At 35.5% G+C, this 25,624-nt stretch overlaps 1 protein-coding gene across 1 annotated transcript in view; it reads left to right on the plus strand.

Moving 5' to 3' along the window:
• Positions 1 to 6,345: 6,345 nt before the first annotated feature.
• The window catches only part of LOC108576202 (probable chitinase 3), a 32,072-nt gene continuing 12,793 nt past the window's right edge, over positions 6,346 to 25,624 (plus strand). The window contains exon 1 of the mRNA XM_017939149.1: positions 6,346 to 6,618. Within this exon, the coding sequence (XP_017794638.1) occupies positions 6,616 to 6,618 (3 nt within the window). The 5' untranslated portion in view covers positions 6,346 to 6,615. The remainder of the gene's footprint in view (positions 6,619 to 25,624) is intronic.

Consider the following 25,624-nt stretch of genomic DNA (forward strand, 5'->3'; position numbering starts at 1 on the left):
CGTTTTGCAGTAAAAAAATAGTACATACGAGTAATATACTGAAAATTCGTTCCAGATACAAGGTTCCTTTTGAAAACAATCAAGAGAATAGCGAGAATGCCAGGGAGTAGCACAGTTTCTTTTGCATTTTACACAGAAACCTTGTGTAGATTTACTTGTGTGTGCGTTGTGAATGTATTCCTTTCGAGATTTAACGTAAAGATAACGTGAGACTAACTTGTGAGTGAAATTCTGTTGCAACTCTTGCTATTTCTCGATCGCCTCTTTGCTGATTTTATGCGAACGCGTTCTGTAAAGTTTGCATTCCGCGTGCATATGTACGTTCGGTCTTCAAAGTAGTGGAATAATTTGTTTACATTGCCAAGCATCGCAGAGTGAAAAATTCTGCGTTAAAAGTGGTTTTTAATGTACAGTTTGAGTATATAGAGTGAGTTGTATCTCTGTTTTCAGTTTCCATATAGAAGAAAATAAGGTTTGATTTGGTATTACTTCGCTGTCTTAAGTGTGCAATTAGATTTTGCTAATTATTTTGTGTAAAACGGTAACGAAGAGTATTCATATTGTTCATTTTCTAAAATTCTTCATTTTTTAAATTAGCAAAATTTTGTATTGCCAATTTTTTCATACGCTAAATATAATTTTTATATTCTCATCAACTAAAGTTGCAAATTGAAGCCGGTTTCCTTCCAAAGTTTTCGTTTTCCAACCGAATTTTCATTTTCATAAACCTTTCAGAAAATTCACAATAATCATACACTACCGTACAAAAGTTTGGAATCATCTCCCAGTTTTCATCAATACTGAATCTCCTACTAAGTTTTTATAGACTTGAGGTTTATCTCAACTCTACATTTATTAATTTATCTCATATCGATTGATCTGAGTGATAAAATATTCCAAAAGCTGCTGAATTTTTTCTGGAAATTTTTGTGCAAATTGCAATGCACAGTGGTTCGAAACTTTCGGCCGGTAGTGTATGTGACACGTGGTATCGCAAAATTTCACCTAAACATAACGAACAAGCGAATTACACGCATAAGAAACGCATTAATTCGTATCATAAATCAAGCTACATGCAACGAAAGTTCGAGCAGAGGCGCGAGTTCAGAGAAGATCCAAGCTAATGGAGAATTTTAGGTGATTTCTTAATCTTCATCCGTGTTTCAGAAAGTTCAAAGTTACACGAGATATTTTGCGCGTGTCCTACCGTCGAGGAAACCGGTTCACAAATTCTACATTCTTCCACTTTTAGTCGGAGGAATTTGAATTTAATTTACAAACAGCTTCAGGACAGGTCAATCGTCTGTGAGAAATTCAGATACAATTGCCAGTTTCTTCTTAGAATTATAATATTCCGAAAATTTAAAAAAAAAATGGGAATACACTTCCCACATTTCACTTTTTCCTTTTATACCAAAAGGGGAACAATAAATTATGCAATTTTCACGGAGAAGATAATTCATCGGGAAGAATAGTTTGCAAAATCTTAAAGAACAGAAAAACGGAAACAAACTTTTCTGGTAAAATAACATTTTCAAATTTCCAGAAAATGGTAATTAAGTATGAAATTTACAAACTTACTCAAAAATCGGCACGAATTTTTTGAATAATTCAATATTAACGTTTGCGTTACTAAATATGGAATATTTCAGTGTAATTAATTACTTTTATTCGCTGCAACGTTTCATTTCTCCGATTATTATTATTATACGGTCTATTTTTTACAGCGTGGTGCAACGTGTTAAGAGAATGAAGAAGTGGGTTACGTAATGGGGTCAAGAGACGCATTTCCATGCCAGTCCTCATACTAATTAAATTTTAATAAATTTACATCGTGTTCGGTGATGGTAGAAAAATACAATAATTTCAGACAGTATAAAATTTCGAATACACGGTTAATTTTCAAAAATCTACAGGTTGAAGTTGCCATTTAAAATTGAAAGTTTCAAACTTTGACGTAGTTTAATATTTTCTTTTATCCAAAATCAACGATTACAATACAATTTGATTCAATTTTTTTAAGTATTTTTTAAGGTTTGTCACAATTTACAATACCTTTTCTCAACTTTAAACGTTACTTTAATGAAACTGCGAAGTTTAAAACACACCAAGTTCTGCTTCCTGAAATTATACTTGGAACAGAGGCCGGAATTAAATGCTTTCGACACAATTGATTAGGATTCAACAGGTCGAGCAAGCGAAAAAATGTTATCAACGCTTTAATCAGGTGTTCGTATAATTTCACCCGCGTCGTACACAGCATAATTAAGAGAACAACCGGAGTCGACGTTTAGAAACTTTTTAAGAATTTTTTTTAACCAGTTACATTAATTGTACAGGTAATGCACACGTGTGCTGCAAACTTGGACCAAGTAAAAACGAAAAAGAGTCTAATTTCCAAAATATTTTTTGAATTGCACGAACTGTGAATGCAATTAAATGAATTGCACCGTTTTCAAGAAAAATAGCTGTTTTCTCTAGCGCCAAGTGAAAATTAACGAAGCTACAAAATCATTTGTAAACACTGGCTAAAAATTTCCAATCGCTAAAGTTATTAGATTACAAGGTTGAGAAATATGATTTCGAAGTTCGAATGTGTTCTTCAGCCACGTATAACCTTGTTGATTCTTTGAATTCGTTTAGAAATACTCGGAACATGTTTCGTCTGTCCATATCTATCATATTGTACGTCCGATTCGATCTTAAATTAGCGACATACTTAAATAGCTCGATACTTTTCTCGCAGGAATCTTGATTAATGCAGGAACACAAACATGTATAAAAAAAAACTACTCGAAAGCATTCAACTCTTGTACGAAACATCTGTTCGTGTCGTTAACAGTTTTGGAAGATATTCGCGTGGATCGATTTAAACTGAACATCCTGTCCAGGGTGGACCAATAACTCCGTTCACCTTGGAATATTTTCGTTAATTTTAATGGATACAGAAAAACTTGGTCTGTAAAAGTTGGATACAATGGGGAGCATAATGTGACAGTGATCATTTTTTTGCAGATGAAAGATTTTTGGAGATTTCTGGGTCACTTCTATTTTTTTATAAGACATAAATATAGTACACAGTTTGTACTGTTTGAGGCTTTCAGGTGTAAACCGCGTCCAGTAGGATCATTTTCTCAACGTTTCGCCAGTATTGCAGATAGCTTTGTCAAAGGTCTGAGGATGCAGTGATAATGATTATGGTAATGAGATAATTATCACGAAGACGCACTGATAATGATTATCATAGTGATTGTAGTGAGATAATCATAATGAGAGCGTGAAGACGCACTGATAATGACTATGATGAGATAATTATCACGAGAGTGTGAAGACGCACTGATAATGATTATAATGAGATAATGAGAGTCTGAGGGCGCACTGATAACGATTATCGCAAGATCATCAATGCGTCCTTAGACCTCTGATGAAGGTATCTGCAATCCTGGCGAAACTTTGGAAAACTTATCCTACTGGACACGGTTTACACTCGAAAGCCTCAAACAGTACAAACTGTACCATACCGAACCATGAAAGGCTCAAAACTCTCATAGCCTCAAATCTCATTATTTTCATTCCTAAACGAAGATACTTCAAATGAACAACATTATCGGTCCACTCCGTATGTTACCCAAATTTGGTCAATACATGACATTAAACCTCACTGAAAAAATTCTACCGTAGTAACCTCATACAACTACTCAAAGATACTAATTAATTTAACATAAGTTGGAAAATTAACCACAAACTTTGTAAAAAAATGAAATAGTGCTTCTCACGAATTTCACTAGTTATTTACATGCCTACAGATTCATTTACAGATTCCTCGTTCGACCTCAGAGGAAGAAGAAGAGGAAGAACAGGTTCAAGGAACGAATTTCTCAAACATCGAGGCTAACTTTTAGACGAACCACAGCCACCTGTTTCCTCCTCGAAAAAGGAAATCGGAAAAGGAAAGGTCTTGGAATAGATACGTTACGTCCCAAGTGTTCAATCGAGTAGTGCACCAAAGGCTGGCGCACGTTGGGAAACGCTGTTCTAGCCGGCCGATGTGGATCGCTGGGTCGACGTTTCACTCTCGCGTTCCCATTTATCGAGCAGCCGATTGGGCCTCGTTGTCAGCATGAATGTGTTGCCAACATGAACGAGAAGCAGCTATCAACCAAGGCTGACTTATGCTTGATATCGTAACAATCATTTTTAATATCACAATTTTTCGAAAATAATGCAACATTTTCCTGGAATATCAATGTTGTTACTCGAGACGAGATTTTGAGGTTTATATCAGCCGAATGATTCATCCGAGTTTCGCTGTTGCAATCTATGCTAGAGGTAGCGCTACGATTATTACTGCGTGCTTTAACTGCAAGGGTTCTTGTTCATTTCAGAGTGAAACTATCGCAAGTTGCTCTCGAGAGTGAAATTTATCAGTGAATACAGACAAATTTGCACCGAGAGTGCTGATAGAGAGATGGACGCACAATTTGAGAGTGCTCTCGAGAGCAACTGTCGTGAAAAATGAACACGTACCCTAACTGAGGTATGAAAAATGTTATCACTCGTAACAGAAGAAATTTCGATCTGAACCCGCCGATAACGAGAAATTTCGATCTGGATCCGATGATAACGAGAAATTTCGATCGGAATCCGCCGATAACGAGAAATTTCGATCTGGATCCGATGATAACGAGAAATTTCGATCTGAATCCGCCGATAACGAGAAATTTCGATCGGAATCCGCCGATAACGAGAAGTTTCGATCTGAATCCGCCGATAACGAGAAATTTCGATCTGGATCCGATGATAATGTAAAATTTCGATCTGGATCCGATGATAACGAGAAATTGCAGAAACGGTCATATTCGATGAATAGTTCGTCTGGTATAAATGAAACGTGGTCAGAACAATTAATCGGTATACAAAGGTAGCACAAAATATACTCTTAACAATGGTATATTGTCAATTTTATTGCTACGTGTGTATGTGTATTTTTGTATGTGGAATGTAAGTACTACTTGAGAAATGTAAATTGTAACTGGATGGAAAAAGTGATCAGATATGTTTAAATACGTTCCACAGAGTGCAACATGAAATACGTTTTGTCGTATCAGGTCGTAACGAATGAAATTTCCGTTTCCTGTGATCGATGGAAACCCACTTTTACTTTTGATTAGCAATACAACTTTTCTAGTCAAAGTAGATATACTTATTTGAATCGAAGGATTTTTGTTACCACATTACGACACTTTTAGTCCCATTTTTGCCAAATCTTGGATATCTAGATTTCAAAAAATTAATTTCGCTCGGAAATATTTGATCTATTTAAGAGTGAAATTAATATTTAATATTTAATACGAAAGAATGAAACGAGTCTGACGAATATAGCAGATGAAAATTTTTCAAAATTAATTTTCTATTTCATTTCATAGAGCTTTTCCAATGTCACCTCGTCTATTCACCGTTGCTCAGTACTGTTCCTTCAATTTCTCGTGTAAAACAGTGAATTATTCGCGGCATAATTTGACAGTAATTATTAAAGTTCCAGTCATGCGAGAAGAACAGCAATTCAAAAATACCTATCCACAAAGATGAATCACCAATGAAAAACCCGGAGACAAGACGAGAAAACGATCGAAATCTAGATAGCCCAAAACTGACTTTAACTCACAAACGTTACCAATCTCTAACAAACACTCACAAAGTTCAAAGCACCGACGGAAAAATAAACCTCCGACGGCCAAAGAAACCGATGGAAAGCAGGAAAGTTGATAAGCGACTTTAATTCACAAATGTTAACAATTTCATTCAATCCCTACTTTTTCAAACGAACCACGTGTGTGCAAGGTAGCATACCCGCATATACTCCCCGAGTACCTGAAATATACATACAGCACACGTTGGTCACTTACTATACACAAAATGAAAGGTAACTTTAATTGTCGTCGCGGCGTCCGAGGACAATGTTGACATCGTCCTATACCTGCTGTCCAGCTGTTACGAGAATTTTCGCGCGACTTTTGCCTCCTTCTGTGTTTACCGGCGAAAAAAAAAAAACAAAAAGACGCGCGTGTAAAAACGAACGAAAAGCAAAGGGGGATGGGTCGGTGAATGAGGGTGAACGATACTGAAACAGTCTCGCTCCTACTCGTTCCTCGAGGAAACGGAGGAGAGCTCCTCCTACGTTCCTCAGGTTCTAAAAAGAGAAAGACACCGAGAAAGAGAAAGAGAGAGAGAGAGAGAGAGAGAGAGAGAGAGAGAGAGTTGGCTAGAGACAGATGGAGAAAGAGGGGGAGGGGGAAGGGAGAGAATGACAGGCTCTCGTTCACTACGGTCAGTGCTTTCTGGACTGTTGTCAGTGACAGTTCCTCGATCATGTGGCGGTGGATCCTCGATCACTGATTCTCGTATCGATTACGCTTCATTTTTTTCCCTCCCCTTCCGCTCCTCGACGGAACTTCAGTTTTGCCCCCGCATTTGACAATCGCGTCTCAAAGCGGCGAGCGCCCTTCTTCTCCTTCGACTTGTTTTTACCGATCCTTCTGCACACCGTACGTCACTCCTTGGTGCTAGTTTCTACGTTCGGAGAGTTACGCGTTGCCCGGAAAAACTGGACGAATCATGGTAAGTAAAAAAAATTTCAGCGAGAGTGAGAGTGAAAGGGTTCGAACTGCAAATTTACGAATATTTCAGAAATATCGCAAATTTTTGAAAATGTTTTCTTCTTTTAGTTTGTTCATGTATCTTGTGGATTAATTTAGTTTGAAATTGATCGATATCTAGCAGGGGGGAGAAGAATTTCGATTTGTTCGTTGGGATGTATCAATTGGAAAGTTCGACTGGGATTTATACGAGACGGTTCTCGAAAAATTTCATTTCGCACACGCTCGGTGTGGAATTATTTTTCTTTTTTTTTTTTTTTTTCTTTCTGCTGCCTTTTCTGCTCGAGTCGACTCCATTTTCGAACTAGTTTTATTTTTCATTCGAACGGTATTACATCATGCATGGATTCATGCAAGATCACCATGGAACCGGTCTGAAAAGAGATCAATTCGGAAAGGATTAAAACAGACATCGAGATCGAGTTGTTTCCCTTTTTCTTTTTTTCTTCTTCCTGCCTCGATAACTGGACCAAACTGTGGTAGAGCGATTTTTTTTTCTTTAGACGTGTTATGTATTTAGCTGGCCTTTGAAAATTTATAGAAAGTGTCGGAGGTTGGCTGTATACGAGGATGGTCGGAATTTATCGAAGTTGCGAAGAGTTTTGAACTTGCGTGAATGGGGTGACGTGTGGGGAAATAACGTAATCGATCTTTGATATAGTTAAGTAACAAAATTTTAGCTTAGTTGTGTTTGTCATTGCGTAATAATCTTGGCAAAATTTTTTATCGTGAATATTCCATAGTGTAAAACGACGAATTTCGATAGAATTTTACGTTGAAAGTCGCCAAGGATTATTGCAATATTTATATACTTAAGCGACAAAATTTTAGCTTGGTTATGTTTGTCGCTGGGTAATAATCTTGGCAAAATTTTTTATCGTGAATATTCCATAGTGAAGAATTTCCATAGAATTTTAAACTAAAAGTCGCAAGGATAACTGCAATATTTATAAAATAATCGATCTTCAATGGTAATGTTCGTTATTGAGCAGCAAAAATTATTCCACAATTAGAAACGAAGAATTTCCATAGAATTTTAAATAAAAGATCCGCAATTTAATTACAATTATCAGAACGTTCAACTACAAAAAGAAACACCGTTCAAGCTCGATAGATATTGCAGGAATTATCATTTAAACGATCCCATAAAAATCGTCGCGAATCCTCCACGTTGATTTTCTCGCGGATTTCAGTCGAGGCAGGCGTGTGTACGGGAATAAATAAACCCAAGTGAGAAGCATCGTGCCAACGGGATAATTATTTATTCCGGAATAATTTCCAAGGTTCCGTAGAGAGTGGTTTCGCTGAATTGTTCGTGTCAAGGTTAAAAAACCGGCAATAAAAGTCAATGAAGGAGGAACGTTCGCTGATATCTGGCCGCGTCTCGTAAATCGGCGAAATAGTGACAGTTCTCTGCCTACGCGTTCACGGGGACCTCCGTTGTAACAAGTACCAAGAACTCGTTTTGTCCTTCCGGGTTACCCGAGCCCTCTCACTTTCGTCGAACGACGACCTCGTGGTCAATTCTGCCTCTGTGATAATCGAGCAAATTCGAAACGAGATCGAAAGGAAAGAAGCGCCAGAAATAGAATAGGATCTGACAAAAAGATCGAGGATCGCAAGTCATCTGATGTAAACAGCCGATGAAAGTGTAATAATTACACCAATGCTTACAGAATTGACATAGATGACATGATTAGGCGATGAGTAGTTTGTAAATTTGAAAGCTTGGAAGAAGATTCGATCTTAGAACTAAAATTGAAATAGAAATAGGATCTAAAGATCGAGGATTGAAAGTCATCTGATATAAACAGGCGATGGAAATGTTATAGTTAACGAGCTTATTAGAGTGATATAGGTATTTGAAGATTTCTCTGATAAGATGATTAGGCGACGAGCGGTTTGTAAATTTGAAAGCTTGGAAGAAGATTCAAACTTACAATTGAAATTGAATAATTCACTGGGTGACAATTTGAAGACTTGGAAGAAGATTCAAATTTTCAACTAAAATTGCAATAGAACAGAATCCAAAAAATCGAGGATTTCAAGTCATCTGATATAAACAGGCAGTGAAAATATACCGATACAGGTATTTAGCGATTTCTCTGATAAAATGATTAGGTGACAAAGCTCAGAAGAAGATTCAAACTACCACAAAAAATTGAACAAATCACCGTGTATAAAATTATCGATTTCAGTGGTATAAATGAACTGATCTTGTCTTGTGAAAAATTGCTCGCAAGACGAATTTCGATATTTTTTGAAATAAGGAGGAACTATGCAGCTGTATGTTTCCTTCGAAGGAAATAAATGCTAATAAGATTAGAGACAGCGTTCTTATGAAATTTCTTCGTTTTTTTTTTTTTTAAAGCTGTTCACTGCATAAGATTCTGAATTTCCCAACAGGTTTTGGTTTCGTTTATCTGTGACAATATTATTGCAAATTAATTCGTCGCCTGTAGATTTACCCGTTTCTAATAACCATTTTAAATTCAGATATTTTCCCGTTTTATGGCAGTTTTAAAGAAATGTCATCCGTGTTTGCGTAATTTCTCGCGACTTAGGCGAATGACAAACGTAGCCTGAAAAATTCGTTGTGTTCACTATGGCAGTTTATGAGACGGTGCATTTTCTGTTTGCACCTATGCTAAAGGAAAATGCTATCGAAGCTCTTAGGCTCTTGGAGAAAACGTGTGAAAAATAGTATTAACAATTTGGCGAAGGAGACTTTGACTCGAGTGACGAGCAATTTTTAATCTAGATTGATTTTAGACACGTCTGCGACTGATTTTTACTTATCCCAGTCTCTGCAGCATCTTTCACGCGAAACGCACTTTGAAACGGTCGAATCGAATCGAAACCGCAACATTTCTTCGCGATGGAATCCGGCAGTTGGTCGAAAGACGACGAAGAATTGCGGAAAATAATGGAGATTATTCTGGTAATTAAGTTCGCATTGCCCAATCCGTGCATAAAATTTGAATTTTCCTTAAAATGTCACCGAACCGATTTACACGGTAACTAATATTATATAATATTAATTTTGAGAATTGTTTATAAACCGAGATGAAGTTATGAAACTTCCTGTTTATAGTTTTACTATTTTTATAACGGAGATCGACGAGAAATAAAATCAATTCGATACCGAAGAATTCCTAAATTATCTCGATGAGACATAAACGTTGAAATTAGCTTCGTCGCTATGTTTATAATAAAAAATTAATTTTCGCTAATTTGGATCAATCTGACTGTAAAAAATTGACACAATTTATTGGCGATTAATTGGATGTTTCCAAACCTCCTTCTTTTGCATATTTTAGTCCTATTACCAACATTCATTTATCCTCACAGTTACTATTAAAAATATAAAACAGGATAGAAATTTTTCATATCCTTAATTTAGTTAATTTTCAAGCTGTAGAGTCAGTTTTTACGTCCACAAAAATTGACGGCCCCTGTTTTGTGGACTGCTAAAAGATGGATCGTACGATATAAGGTTTCGTATCTCTCCTTAGTTTTATACTGATACGAATTAGGCTTCTTATCGTTAGAACATTTGCAGTGCCCTGTATTTGCTTTTCTAGACCACTTTCAATATGTACACACAGTTTGACGTTACGAATATATTTTTAAGCTCGATAAAAGACGAGGTATGTGACATTAGAGAGTGTGAAAAGTGAAAAATATTTGTTTAAAATTTCATACACTGTACTCTGTTTGATAACTAATTAAGTGATCGGTTAAGTGATTTACTAGCTCTCTCTCGCTTATTAGCTTCGACGATTCGTCGAATTCTTGGTTAACTCTTGAGTTCTCGATTAAAATCGATTATCATGCTCTTTAACGCGTCGCAATATTCAAATTACTTAGATGTATCCTTTGTTTACTATTCAATCTTCCTCCCTAAATGATTACTTGACTTTTTATTTCGCTAAAATATAAAACTCACTTAGGTACAATGCCATGATAAAATCATGGAAACAATTGATAAAATAAAAGGAACAGGATCGTTATCGACATTCATAAACCAACACAATTGAAGGATTCGGCAGAGAGCTTAATGAGATCAAAGTAACTTGCAGAGAAAATGAAGAAGCCCGACAAACATCTAATCACTATGCCTAATGGGAAAAAATTCGCGACAGTATTGTGTACTTTTCCAATTTTTCAAAAGAATTAATCGTCCGTCGACTGTTCTGATATTAGATATAACGGCGATATCCTCAGTTTCCGAAAAAATTTAGGGAGAGCATTTTTCAATATACGAGAAATTAAGCATATTCCCCCTAGACTTTTAAAAAGAAATCGAATAAAATCAGAATCATTTTAAGAAACGTGTTGAGAGAGCATCTCGAAGTGATCACAAACTTCAGATTTATTTTCATCAATTTTTCACATATTTATTTTAATACTTTTTAGTCTCGCCGTTTACGTATAATTACTGTACGAATAAAATAAATAATAGCGTCACTCACTTCAATATCACAAACAGCGCGAATAATCATTCTACTCGTTCTAATCATCAGCGTGTCGTGCGCGATTAGTATTACTTATATCGGTGCAGTGTGCAACGGAATCTAATTACACGATTTGAAATTCACGAAAAAAAAAAAAAAAAAAAGAAAATACCAGATTACGGAAGAGTGTAAATAGTGACGGTGGACATGTAGAAACAGATGGCTAATATAGAAACAGGTGGACAGGCAAGACTTTTACGTGACATAAGTGAAAACGACAGCGTCCTATGTAAATATCCAATTGGTGAGTGACAATATAGACCCGTTATATTTAACATCAGAACAGTTGTTCTTTGTATAAGTGCGTCATACGTTAATGGGTTTTAAAAATCAATAACAGTAGCAGCTATTTCACAACGTTTCTTCTTTTCGATTCTAGTATCGAAGATTTACAATTTGGATAGGTGGGAGAAGAACGGATGAAAGACAATGTAACGCAAATAAGCTGATGCGACGTTAAATAAATAAATTTTTAGAAATAGAAACATGGAAAAAATACCACCTGTGTGCCCTTTAAAATTTTTGACATTACTGTCCCTTTAAATATCGTTTGTGTAGAGACAATTACACCGAGTGCCTAATTTATGCTATTTATATTACAAATACAGTTAGAGTTATAAATTTTATAATTCTATACAACAAAATCGTCCTCAAAAATTTATCAATATTTATCTCGAAAACTACTTATTTGTGAAATGTAGCTCTTTTCAAACTTTTTTTCTCTTCTTTCAGTATTAAGCCAATTATATCTCTACACGATCAAATCGTCAAAAATTGATCGACATCAAAATTATGCAAAAATGTAAGATTAAGTTTCACTGTTATAAACAATTTTGTAATTTCTTTTTTTACAAACGTCCATCGAGATCCAGGAGTGTAGATTCGCCCCTTAAAGTCAAGACAATTACTTTCGTTCGACTGTGTAGACAGGAACGATTTAGTACGATCGCTCCAAGGACACGAACGTTAACTTCCATCGATCTTCCATCCTATTAATTTCCATCTTTGACGCGCCATTCCAAAGTGATTCTCTTTCGTTGACATTTATCACACGCTGTCATAAATCTAATTTCCTAAGGGGTAAGAACCTTTTAAAATGGAGGAAAGGATGCTTCGAAGGCAGACGTAACGTCGATGCTACACGACATTTAACACTTTTACATTGTAATCTACGAAACACCGGAGCAAGACTTTACAGAATTGTTCAATCTGACAGAGTTTGTCAGATAACCCTAGGACGTTATGTCAAAACTTTCATTATTTTCGATAGAGTAGATAGTTTTCGTCTCTGTATTTCATCTCCTTTGTCTAAAGTATCTTCCTGCACATCTTGTTGACCTTTAAAATTAATATGAAACTATAATAGCAGTAAATATATTTCCTCTCTAACTCGTGATTTCGTTGATTTCGAAAAATTCGGTGGTTTTTAAAAAATACAAAATAAATTAGAAAATCAAGCCAGTGAATCGATAAGAGATGAAATCTCCCTTTTTCTGGAGATTCTTCAGAACTTGAAGGAAGAGCCAATTAGTTGATTTGCAAAATGAATTTAATTATCCTTCTGAAGTTGATATTGATAATCTACTGTCCCTATCGACGAGATTTTTCTTCACAAATATTCCAGCTGCTCGCGTGAATCATGAAAACTGCAATATACTGGGATATTTTTCATATTTCTGTAGGAGCCCAAGAAAGTTTTGAAGGACCAAACGGGAATCGAATCCGCGAGACCTCCGGCCGGCAAGCCGGGACTCTACACGTCCATAGCAAAGGTGCCCTCTTTTATTTCCTCGTTGTTATTGCTCCTGCTGATACTTAGACACGTTGGAAAACAATCCACAGCTCAGTACGAGACAGATTGTACAAGAAATGCAAAATGTTTCTCACGAAGCTGAAAATTTCACGAGAAAACAGGAATACGAAATACACCGCTTGCCAAATGAAATTGCGACACCTAGAAATTAGGTTTGCACGTATCTGAAAATTACGTATTTTCTTTTTCGGCTGCTCTGAGGAAAAAGTGACATTTTTTTGGTAAACAAGACCTCTTTTAACCAAATTTTAATTAATTTGAACGATCAAAAAGTTTGTATAATAATTTTAAAAATTTCACATTATTAAAAAGTTTGTACCATTTGCAATTTTAATCATTTTTCCCTTTGAACACCCCAAACAACATATGCAAATTTCAGATTAATGCGATTTCATATTTGTGGTATTGCAATTATTTAGGCGAGCACTGTACATTGTACGTTACATGCAAAAAGGAAACGGCTCGAAGTTTAATTTCAAAATATCACTGTACTAATCTTGGAAGCACGAATAGAAAAGGCAGACTTTTCTGCAAGTCTGACTCTTCTTCGTTTGGATCGGTAAATATCTCGTTGCCTTGTTATTGCGAAGGTGAGTGATTTATATTGATAAAAGTACAAATTTTTTTTTTTTTTTTCAAATCGTTACACTGTGAAAGGGTTAATTCGAAGTGCAAAAACGTGCAGACTAAGTCACGATATTAATCGTTGGTCGATGGTGAAAACGTCGATCGGCTGAGTGAACTCCTCTATCTTGATTCACGAAACCTACGAAATGGAAAGAAGGAAACTGGCACGGCATCCTTGTTAGAAAGAATCTAATTGCCAATGTTTCGTTTCTTTCCCATTTTTTTTTTTCGCTTTATCCTTTTTTCACACGGAGGTTTTATTGTAGAATGAAGTAACGCAAAAGTTCGGTTATAATGTTCAACGAGTGAATCCCTTTGTTTAAAGCTGAAATCCCCTAATTACGAACGTGTACAGAAGAATTTCCTATTTTAAATTCTCTTTGTATTTGTTAAGGATAATTACGCGCAGGGTATTTTCTATAAGTATACTTTAATTATACAATTCTACAACTATGCTAGGAATTATAATGCAAAATTGTTATACTTGAACTAAGTTTACCTATACGTGGCTGCTGGCTGTTTAGGTTACCGTCCTTCCTGTACGACTTCTCGTATACGACTAACGTGACGAAATGTCGAGGAGACCTGTTCCAAAATATTGCTTTTGCCTAACTGTACTAGATGTCGGTATTGTTTAAATTACAGTTCCCTTCTCAATAGTTGTTTAGTAATTTTTTTGGTGCGACGCTGAAGTGTAGAATTTTCAAGCAACAAATTAGCATATAGTTTAAGAAAGATTTGATAAAATAATGATACAAAAAGAATGAAAACGATCCTTTTATTTTTTTTCCTTCTTGGAGATAATTTCAAGAAAAATCGAATTATTTAAAGAAAAGCTTTATATCGTTTGTTGGTAAGGGCTGAGTATATAAAATTAGTGGACACGTAAATTTCTTTAAAATACCATTCTTTTTACACTTTGGACAATTTCTCTTCATTTCGTATTCTAATTATCGAAGAAGTTATTCGGTGACGTTTTGTGAAAATTTTTGGAGCTCATATTGAAGCTGCAAAGGGAGCTCTTCTGAGAGCGTACAAAACTCGTTAAACTAATGAAAAAGCGTTTAGTGAACATCAGTGAAAAATCGATACTGTCGGAGACAGAAGCGATTTTCTGTTTTGGCAATAAAAATTGTTCGCTTCTTTTGTTCAACGAACACGGTTTAAGAATCAATTGTTACCAGGTGCAGCGTACTGTAACTTCTTAGTCAACGCGTTGCCACGTTTCCTAAAGGATGTGCTCCTCGATGTATTATCAAATTGCAAATGTGATTTATAAAGGCAGAGCTCTATTAAGCAGTGTTTTCTTAACAAATCCTGTCAATATTCGTAAAACTAACACGTAACACTGGAATTATCAGCATTCCAAGCATTCTTCGCAGAAGATAAAGAAGAAACAAACAGTCATTTTTTTCTTTTCTACTTTATTCACCGTAGATCACAAATATCTACTATTTTCTCTCCTCGAGAAATGTCAAAGTGTATTGTGAATAATTGCAAATGTTCCGGATAAAGTGATGGTTCATCGCGGAGTAAAACAAAGAGTCGAAGCACCATTTTCGTGGCCGTTGCATCACGGAGGAAGGTTTCCTTTGTAATCGAATATGGCGAAGCGTTCGCTTGGCCATCCTCGGATGCAACGTATTGTGCTGAATTATTAAAGAACGTCCCTGGCAATCGCTAATCGTGACTAGTCGCGTAACGGTAAAGAAAAAGAGAAAAGTTGTTTCTACATCCAGTGACATCAATCGGTGAAACCACCGGGAGCTTGGTTCGCGACAGGTCAAACCATTCACTCACACACTCTGGCTTCTTTTAAATACACCACTTGTAATTTCACTCGCCAATTAAGCGAAAACATTGCTTTACAGTGTTTTCATTGTGACGTTGGAAGATGAAAGAGTTTTTCTCAAATAGATTCGCATTTTTTTATAGAATAATGTAATTTCTGTTCCATAGTTTGTTTATCTTTTAATTTCACTGGCCAATTAAGCGAAAATACTGCCTTATACTGTTTTCATTGTGACGTCAGATGATAAACGAGAGTTTCTCTCAAATAGATCCGCATTTTTTATAGAATAACGTAACTTCTGTTTCACAGATTATTATTTATTATTTTTCAATTATAATTTCACTGACTACTTAAACGAAAACACTGTCTTATACTGTTTAAATTGCGACGTTTGAAGATGAAAGAGGGTTTTTCTCAAACAGATCCGCATTTTCAATACGACAATGTAATTTCTGTTTCATAGATTATTGTTTATCATGCTTATTATTAACGGAACTGATCCAAAAGGATAATACTATATATCTCGAATTTAATTTTTATACATTTCTGAGTTTCCAGAATTCATAACGTTGTAATTAAAAACGAAAACAAGACGTGTCCACTTTCAACAAAGAACTCTATAAAAGCTCCGTTTAATATGCTTTTAAATGGCACAAGTGAAACCTTAGAGAAAGTTGCATATTATTTCAGATACAGTATAGTATTGCTCAATTATTAAAACAACGTTATGTATAACAAAACACAAGAATTTTTATTTTAATCGAAAAAAAAGATACGCCAATTTTTAACTCGCTTAATATTATCAATTTCCTACTACAAATTACAAATGAAACAATACTTCGCTATTTCCTAATATTCTGCCTAATTTTCCAAAGTTTTCTCTATTCGAAACATCCTGATTTAGTAGTATCTATTTCTTGGTGATGAAACGACCAAGATAACCGAAGGAAATTCATAATTCACGACTTGTGGGACTGCGCTAAAGTTTGCATTTGCAATTCAAGCGTTACCGTTAAACGGCAGTTCTTAGCGATTCGGTATAATATCGACTGGTTAATAGTTTTCTCGTTTTTTCACGAAACTTTCAAATCTGAACGATGTCTATAAGATATAAAAGAAAGTGGACAAAGATTTTTGTTTGCGGTTGATCAGGCATTCGGAAAGAACTGTACAAACCTTCAAAAATGGTCAATTATGCAATCCACGTAAGACACTACATTCTTTACAAGTTTCATGTTAGCCATGGCGGAATAGGTGTAGCAAGAAGGTTTTCGAACATCGTTTGATTTAACTGCTTCGTTGCTGTCTTATTGCTACCGTGCAAAATTTCCCCTTAAAAATGTGATTATTTAGCAGAAGATCTAGCAAAAATTTCTACAAAAATCTGCATAAACGTTGCACAGAGTTGCCCAATTTTTTTCCCATCGAACTTTGTCAGCATTTTCTATGGGTATAAGTAAGAAAAAAAATTTAAGTATATAAACATATGTATATTAAGTATATAACAAAAATACGAAAGACGAAGGGAATGTTAACAAAGTTGCGGTCACGATGATCGAGCACCTTGATTTTTGTTCGACCAGGTGCTTTCCTGAGTCTGAGAGGTCCATAGATCTACTACACAGGTGAAAATAATTCACTTGTTCGATTACTCGCATTTTAAAAGTCGAGAATTTTTACAAATTACTTACACGAGATTTCTGACTGAGAAACTAACAAAAATGAATGAATTACTATTGTACGTATAAAGGAAAGTCGGACGTTAGTCGAGAACTATAGTAGATTTGTGATCTGTCTAAATAATTTACCATAGCAACGATCTTCCTGCAAAATTCTTTACTGAATCCAATTGCAGAATTGGACTAGTTATTTTTTAGCGCACATAACAAATTATTATTAAAATAAATTGGGTCAGGATCTGACCTTACAGTGGCTTCCTAATCCCCTAATTGCCTGAGATGAATTTCAGCATGCCTCGGAACTCGCGTTAACTTAACGTGATTTTCATTTGCTAGTAGCGTCAGAATTTAATCACAGTTCTGAACAAACCTGAGTTTCACCATTATTCTGTCGGGAACGTCTCCCAAAGCGTAATCAGGCAGTTGCTGCAAATGCAGACGTTAGGACGCGTACTCTTCTTTAACGTGACCAGTTTTTGCGCGTCTCTCACACGCCTACTTAATATTGTGCAAGGTAGTTTAGAAGTGTGTTTTGTTTTACAAGAGTGGTTTAGAAGTGTGATCACCGTGGCTTGGGAATTTGTCGATTTATACTGAACTTTGGAAAATAGACAGTGAACACGATTAGTTAATCGTTCGCAAAAGTTGGAAATTATTTTTTGAAGAAACACAAAGTATCTGAATTTTCATTTCAAAAAACGACGTTTCGTATGCAGCAACCTGATGCTAATTATAAAAAAAAAAAAAATTCCATCAGAATTCCTAGAATTTCATCTTTAAATTGCAATTACTTAACCCTAGTGCGGTCTTCGGGTCTTTTTTGACCCATCGCCTTCTTATCTTTTTAATTACTTTTGCTGTTATCAAATTTATGTTCCCTTAACATTCCATCGAAAGTTCATTACCTAAGTTCATATGGCGTGCTGGTAACGAAAATTGTTGCACCTAAGACCTTTGGGTCAAAAAAGACCCAAAAACCTCAAGTGTACAGTCGAACGAAAGAACGCGCTAGGGTTAAGAGGACCAAAGTTCCCATCTCGCTGTAATGTTCTTTTTATGTGCTGTTTTGTAATCCTATCGTGAAATTTTCAGCTATTTTCATTTGAAAAAAAAAGGTCTCACATGCAGCAACCTAATGCTAATCGTAAAAAACAAAAATTTCCACCAGAATTCCTAGAATTTCATCTTTAAATTCTAATCCGTCTCACTGTAACATTCTCTTTTCGCCCTGTTTCTGATCCTATCGCGAAATTTTCAGCTTTTATCGTTCCAAAAAAACGTTTCATATGCAGCCAACCTAATGCTAATTATGAAAGAAGACTTTTCCCTGAAAAATTCCTAGAATGTCATCTTTAAATTCCAATCACACAAAAGGACCAAAGTTTCCATCTCACCGTAATATCCTCTTTTCGCACAGTTTCGCAATCCTACCGTGAAATTTTCATCCATCTCAAAGCTTTAGCTAGTAGACACGAGGTAACTCGCGCATTCAGTTATCCGCTCGCACGCGGAACATTGGGTGCAGAAGTGGCTGAGAAAAAATTCGGTAGAAAGCAGTTGGAATCCGGTCGAATTTCTATCGAAGCATGCGGAGTCCACCCTATCCCGTGCAACATTCACTCGTCCACCGGCGTGATAAATACTGTACAGACGAGGTGTGCATTGTGCGCCTGGTTAACGTTTTCTAAAGCGTACTTACGCGTTACAATGTCCTTACGATCTCGTGCGAACTTTAATATTTCCAGCACGGATCCGACCAGCCAAGGAAATTCGAATCTGTCGCGTTTCCCACGGGACTTGTGTCACTGTGATACTTCGCTTTTTACGATTATCATTACGCGTAGTGACTCTGAGAAAGTGTTTCCCTTACGATACCATTTTTTTGCTAAAAAGTAAACCCAAAATTTCACAATTTTTTGTTACATCGTAATTTGGACTTCTAAGACAGAAACTGTGAAGACTTTGGTTTCTAAAGTTATCGTTAAATAAGAAATTGAAAGGTAGAGATGTTTGTAAAAATAAACCCAATAGAATAAACAATTTTGTTCTAATATCGTAATTTCTATTTTGTAAGAGAGAAATTGTGAAGACTTTGTTTTTTAAAGTTATCGTTAAATGAAACACTAAAAGGGTAGAGATGTTCTTATGAAAATTGCTTGGTGCAACTGAGACGGTAGAATGGAGCGGTGATTTATGTCACAAGAATGCAACGAGTAATCAAAGCGATTGTCAAACGCATAAACGTATATTAGAAACGAATCTTACGTGGAATAAACGTTCTCAGAACGGTCCACAATCATACTATTACGTTATTCCTATTTGCAAATCCATCGACCTTATTTCTTTGGAAACACAAAGGGGAGAATTGCAGATACGTTTCTGATCAATCGTTAATTTTATGCAGCCTGATACACTGAGCGTGTCAAAACGTGTAGTCATAGCTTTTCGAATGAGTTACAAATTAACATCGGAATTCTGTAATAATAAAATAAACCACATTTTACAAACGTGACATAAAATTTGTTCATACTCGTTGGTCTCTGCATATCAAACGCGGTTTCAAGGAAAAAACACTTGTCCAGTTACGTCCTTTACGACAAAAAATTAAACAACCCCAGAAACTTAATTTAAATATCAAATTTTTATTGAAACAATGATAAATTCGAAACTAAAATGATACAAAATGCTAAAATGCTTTTACTATTTAAACTTTCTTCGTATTAAAATACTATGTACAGTAGAATTTTTTGTATTATTGTTGGATTATAAGGAGAAATGAGTATGTGTCTGTGTAATAGTAACGGCAAAAATAATCAACATACTGAGACAGATTAATATAAATATATATATAGAAATAACATAGTAACCATCTGTTTAGTATGGGTGACACAGATACGTTCTTTTTTTTCTCTGCGTCTTGCCGATGTTTTGTTTGATTGATTGCATAGCGACGTGCCTTCCTCGCGTATAAAAAAATAAAGAAGATTCATAATTAAAATAATATCTTTTATATTTATCGATATTTTTATTCACTTTTCTTTTACTGTTCCCCGGTGTGTTTCTACGATATCGCTGTTTTTCGGCAATTTTTTTTACAACTTCTTAAATTGAAAGTGCAAATCATAAACTTGCAACTTACGAAGGATGCAAATTCTTTATAAAATGACTCAAAATATTTGAATACGATGCAAATTCATGATAATACGTGTATATTTTTACACGAAAATATTAACGTGTCCACTGTAAAATCATGCAAATCATCAGCAGCAAATAACAGTTATAGATAAAAGGTTTTTCGAACCTCTTTCTCTAACAGCTACTTCGGTATGATCAACTTGAAAGCCGGAAAGAATGCTGTACTTGCGTAGATTGCATAATCGATCCTTATTAAAGGCTTACACGATTATTTTCCTAATACCTGGTTAACCATCGACTAATGAAGGTGTATTTATCCACTTATAAAATTACGCACTCATATCAAGAGTTGCTCGTAACAATAAGCCAGGCTACAAAGTAACGGTAAAGAGAATTGATGCAACAACTTAACACTTCTACGTTCTAAAATTCAAACTGCTCGAACAACGTATCATGTCTAATTGTAAGTAACGGATACTAAAATTCGAAATCTTACACGGAATATGCAAAAATTTTTCTTTCACAATTATAGTAACTTTCATTTGACAATTTCGTCGAATTAAACTTCGTTCCTTAAACTTCTCTCGATACGCAAATAGAAATCTAAGGAACAGATATTAAAATTCTAAATCTCACATAAAGTATAGAAAGAATTTTCTTTCATAATTTGAACAACTTTCATCTCGCCAATCTCGTGAAATCGGAGGCCCAAACGTCCCCCGAAACAACGAAATATCGATAAAATGTACGCAAATAAAAAGCGGCGTGCAAATAAAGGGGGAATATCAGCATGAAAAGGAAATCGAAGAAATTCAATAGATTTCCCGTGGCTGCAGGAAACTGTTGAAAGTTTCATAAGCGGCGGCCGAGCGGGCCCCTCCGGCGGAAGTCGGGAGAAAACGGTTTGCAAACGTGCGTAGCCTGAAAACGACACGAATCGATAAGTGGCGTATAGCTTCGGCGAGAAGAAATACTCGACACAATCGCGACGTATGAACCAAACGAGCAGAAAGGATCTCGTTCACTATCCACCGCCAGTTTTTACTTCTTAGTCTAGAAGTTTTCAGGTTGAAAAACACTTGTTTCGGTTGACAACGAACCCGATAACTCGCACCTTATGTAAGTTCTGCGAGTAATTCGGTTTGTACGTTACATATACGTGTATCTCCTAGTAGAAAGGATCTTTTTATGTGGAAGTAGTGTACTACTTGCTGTAAATTCAAGCTACTCAAACGCTTTGAAAATTCTCCATATATTGGATGGTTCGGAAAGTTCGTAGCGAAATGTAGGAAAAATTCAAACTGGCGTGTATTTGTTTCTAATCGAGATAGCGGCAAAAACCAAAAGGTATTTGACTCTTTATTTGAAGATAAATTCGGTGTACCCCTAAAATTACTCCCAAAGCGAACTACATTTTCTGCGATGGAGCGTATGAATGGTGTGCCGTCAAAGGGGTCAAATTACAAAAATTGTTCTCCATATGTATAAGTAGTGATAGAGGAATCAAAATTTAAATTTGATTCGGAGACGAATGGTATATAGTCAAAGGGTAAAATTACAAAAATTGTTCTCTATATGTATAAGTAGTGATAGAGGAATCAAAATTTAAATTTGATTCGGAGACGAATGGTATACAGTCAAAGGGTAAAATTACAAAAATTATTCTCCATATGTATAAGTAGTGATAGAGGAATCAAAATTTAAATTTGATTCGGAGACGAATGGTATACAGTCAAAGGGTAAAATTACAAAAATTGTTCTCTATATGTATAAGTAGTGATAGAGGAATCAAAATTTAAATTTGATTCTGAGACGAATGGTGTACAGTCAAAGGGAAAAGTTACGTATTATGTCATTAAATAAGTTCGTGAAGAAAGAGAAAAATATTTTAACGAAGATCGAAGGAAATTCTATAGCGACCAAAAAAATAGAAAAAATTGTGGAATGATCAATGAAATTTAAATTAAAAAAAGTAAATTATAATATTCGACACGAACTTATGAAATGACCTAATATCAAAATTCCAAGTATCCTAATACTCATGGACGGAAGTGTACTTATACTAAATAGAAGATCAGAGAGAAATCGATCACTTTAATCCTTCGTGTTGTGGCTGGACGTTAAAATTTTTGACACTGGCATAAAAGATGTAACGAACAGGTACAATAACTCTTAGTAAATATAGTTTCTTCTGAATTTACGTACTCCACTCGTTAGGTTTCTCGGTGATTAAGAACTAAGAGAAAACTGATCATCTGACACGGAAATTTTTCTCCTCGCTCGTAAAAGATTCCATAATACTTTCGAACCGTAAGAAAAGTTGGGAAAGCAAACCAGCCGCGTATCGTCAATTATTATGTCACGTTAAATTCACCGGTTGTATCACGTTTCGTACAAACCGAATTCTCAAATTCCTTCCTTTTTCCTTAATAAAGCATACACTTTGCGTGAACGTACCGCAATTAGTAAGTGTAAAGACCTGAAGAGCGAAAAATTGAGAAATTCGCGCGTGATTTTGCGTTGCTTGCGCATACTTTTTCTTTGTAAATGTTCGCATTGAAGCGAGGCCACGAAAGTCGGTCAGTGCCTTCTTTATCGTTCCACACGTAAGAGAGACGAACCGCGTGCAGATTGAACTTCTTCTTTTTTTTTTTTCTTTTTTTTTGAAAATTGTGCCCGTCGAAACATCAACGGCAATGAATATACGCGGCAACTATTTATACTGAATTGAACGAGACGGAATCAAGCAGGAAGTCAGATTTAAATCGAAGCTGAAGTTAGCGTTGAATTGCAATTTCTTCTTTTGTCATGTTTTCACCGTAACTTGCAGTTTATTATTAATATTTATTATTTATTTGTTATCATTAATTTCACGTGATTTTAACTCTTTTACCGCGTTTTCGTGTCACGTGTGGTCAGTTATCAGTAGACAGTGATTTTTATGCAAATTTATAATTTTGAGAATATAGTAAACAAGTAGAACTTGGTCAGAAAATTATTACAGCTATTAGGTATTGTTAAAAGCACTATAATTTTGATATTTTCGGTATTTTTTCATATTACTGCATTCTGTGCCATTTTGAATTTTTTAATTTCCTATAAATGCATAAAAATTTGCAGTACAGTTATCAGTTTACACTGCAAGTTCTTTGGAATAAGAATTCGACTCCGTTTCTGGATTAATCTAGGAACACATGCTTCACTTGCATATTATTAATATATTCAAAGAAGAAATCAGATCTTTTTGCCGAATCCTGTATTACACAAAGTTGAACGAATTTAGTCCACAGCAAAAAGCTCTGTGTATTGAACAATTTCCTATCAGCCGCTGCGTTAGTCGCTTAACCCTACTGCATCCTTCGTTTTGACTGTACGCTTAAGACTTTTGGGTGAAAAAGGACCTTATGTGTAATAATTTTTCTTTCCAACGCGACAAATGAACCTAGACAATAAACGTTTAAAATAATGTTAAGGAACGTAAACTTGAGACGGTGGGTCAAAAAAGACCCGAAGACCGCTCCAGGGTTAAGATGCTTAACTGAAAATTCGAAAAAAGTCAGAATTTCTTCTAAGGTACTTTTTTCCCGAAAAAAGAAGAATCCACGGTGTTCCCTGTTACTTCTTATTGGGGAAAGTGAAAGTGAATGAAAAAAGGAACGCGCCGCGAAAGAAGTTCGTGGAATCGTATAGAAGTGAAAAAGAAAAAAAAAAAAAATGAACGCTCGCGTTTTATCAAACGCTATACACAACGGTTTGAAATTAGATAGCGAGCGCGATACATGCTCGAGGAAAGGAATTCAGCTTGTTCCTTGTGTTACGATTAATTGAGAATCAGGAAATGGAACTGACAAGAGCCCATAGGAGAAGTAACAACGGCAAAAACGAAAGGGAAAAAGGATCGAAAAGAAAAAGCATACAGGTTCTAGCATTTTACATAAATCAACGTGAAAGAATTTCTTCTTGGTTGAAACCTATTATACGAACGAGCTGAAACTGTCGAGTATGATCTACGCCGAGCTACAAAGTGGAAGAATAATAGAACAGAAGATCTGGGCTTTGGCTTTCACCCGATTCCAGGTTAAACGTTAATTACGCCAGTTAATAAAATTCAGTGGCTCGTCTGAAACGTCTGGTGTATGTATATGAAATTTCAATCGTGCTCGAAATTCAAATTTCGGTGAAAGTAGGAAGGAGCGAGACCGGAAGCGGCCGGCTAATTGGCCCGCGGCAACTTTGAAGAATTACGCTTACTTATTGTTAGCTGAAAGGTATCTACAATACCATCGAACGATAAGAGTAATCGTCCGCGACTTAGTTTTTCAATTTTAATTTTACAACAAACAATTCGATAAATTCGATAGAGAAAGCAGAGTATTCTATTAATTATTAATTCCAAAAATATGAAACGTTCCATTCGTGAATTTGCATATGTTAAATTAAAAAATATATACATGTGATATTAGGTAATTACAGTTTCAGTGAAAATTTCGAATGTTTGTTTCGCTGAAAAGCGAAGAAACGGGCGATACATAAAACAGTGCAGAAAACTTTTTAGCATACGTATGTACGTGGTAGATTAAAAAAGGTGGAAACAAAGAAAGGAAATGCCTACGGTCAACTATTGTGAAGAGAAAATGGGTGAACTTGTTTTAAGGTCAAATGAGAGAAACGAAGAGAGTTGCGCAATTAAATGTTGTACACGTTTCAGATTGAGTAAATCGTTACATGGCACTTCTAGTAATTATCGTAACGTGTATTAATTAAAATTTACAACTCTATCTCCGCTTATTTTTATTTCTAGCAAAGGTTGAATTTGAAATGGAAAAAAAGCCAAAAGTTACATTTCATTATCAATATCTCTTTCAATAAAACAAAATAATAATAGAATTTCCTATTATAAAATAAATAATGCGAGCTTTAGAACGGAATTTCTTTCTTCGTCGTAAGCCAAAAATTTCTAACTTCTAGCATACAAATGTCGGAAATCCCCGGAGTCGAAGATAGGATAGAGCGCAAAATTACTCAATCTCTTCTACATTCTTATAAATATATGCATTTTCTACAAGACTATGGTCCACGTGGACTAAGTAAAATTCACTTCCGGTGGTCTTGTAAAGAGTGAGGACGCGTCCTCCTGATCGATCATTGGACGCTTCCCGCGCGAGGCTAGCCGGGGAAGAACCCAGAGGGGCGCGTCTCTCCCACCGTATAAGCCGTGAAAAAACGGATTTTCTTACACATATTTTATTTTTACTCAACATTCCAAATATATAAGAAATATAAAACACATATTAGCCTTAAAATGCCCGGTTTTAAAATTCGATTTAAAACCATGCACCTGTTTTTTTCCCCGTTCTTCTTAAAAATAAAAATGAAAATGTGTAATTTTCTTTTTCATTATTACC

Source organism: Habropoda laboriosa, unplaced genomic scaffold, assembly GCF_001263275.1.
Source record: "Habropoda laboriosa isolate 0110345459 unplaced genomic scaffold, ASM126327v1 scaffold212, whole genome shotgun sequence".
Classification (NCBI taxonomy): Eukaryota; Metazoa; Arthropoda; class Insecta; order Hymenoptera; family Apidae; genus Habropoda; species Habropoda laboriosa.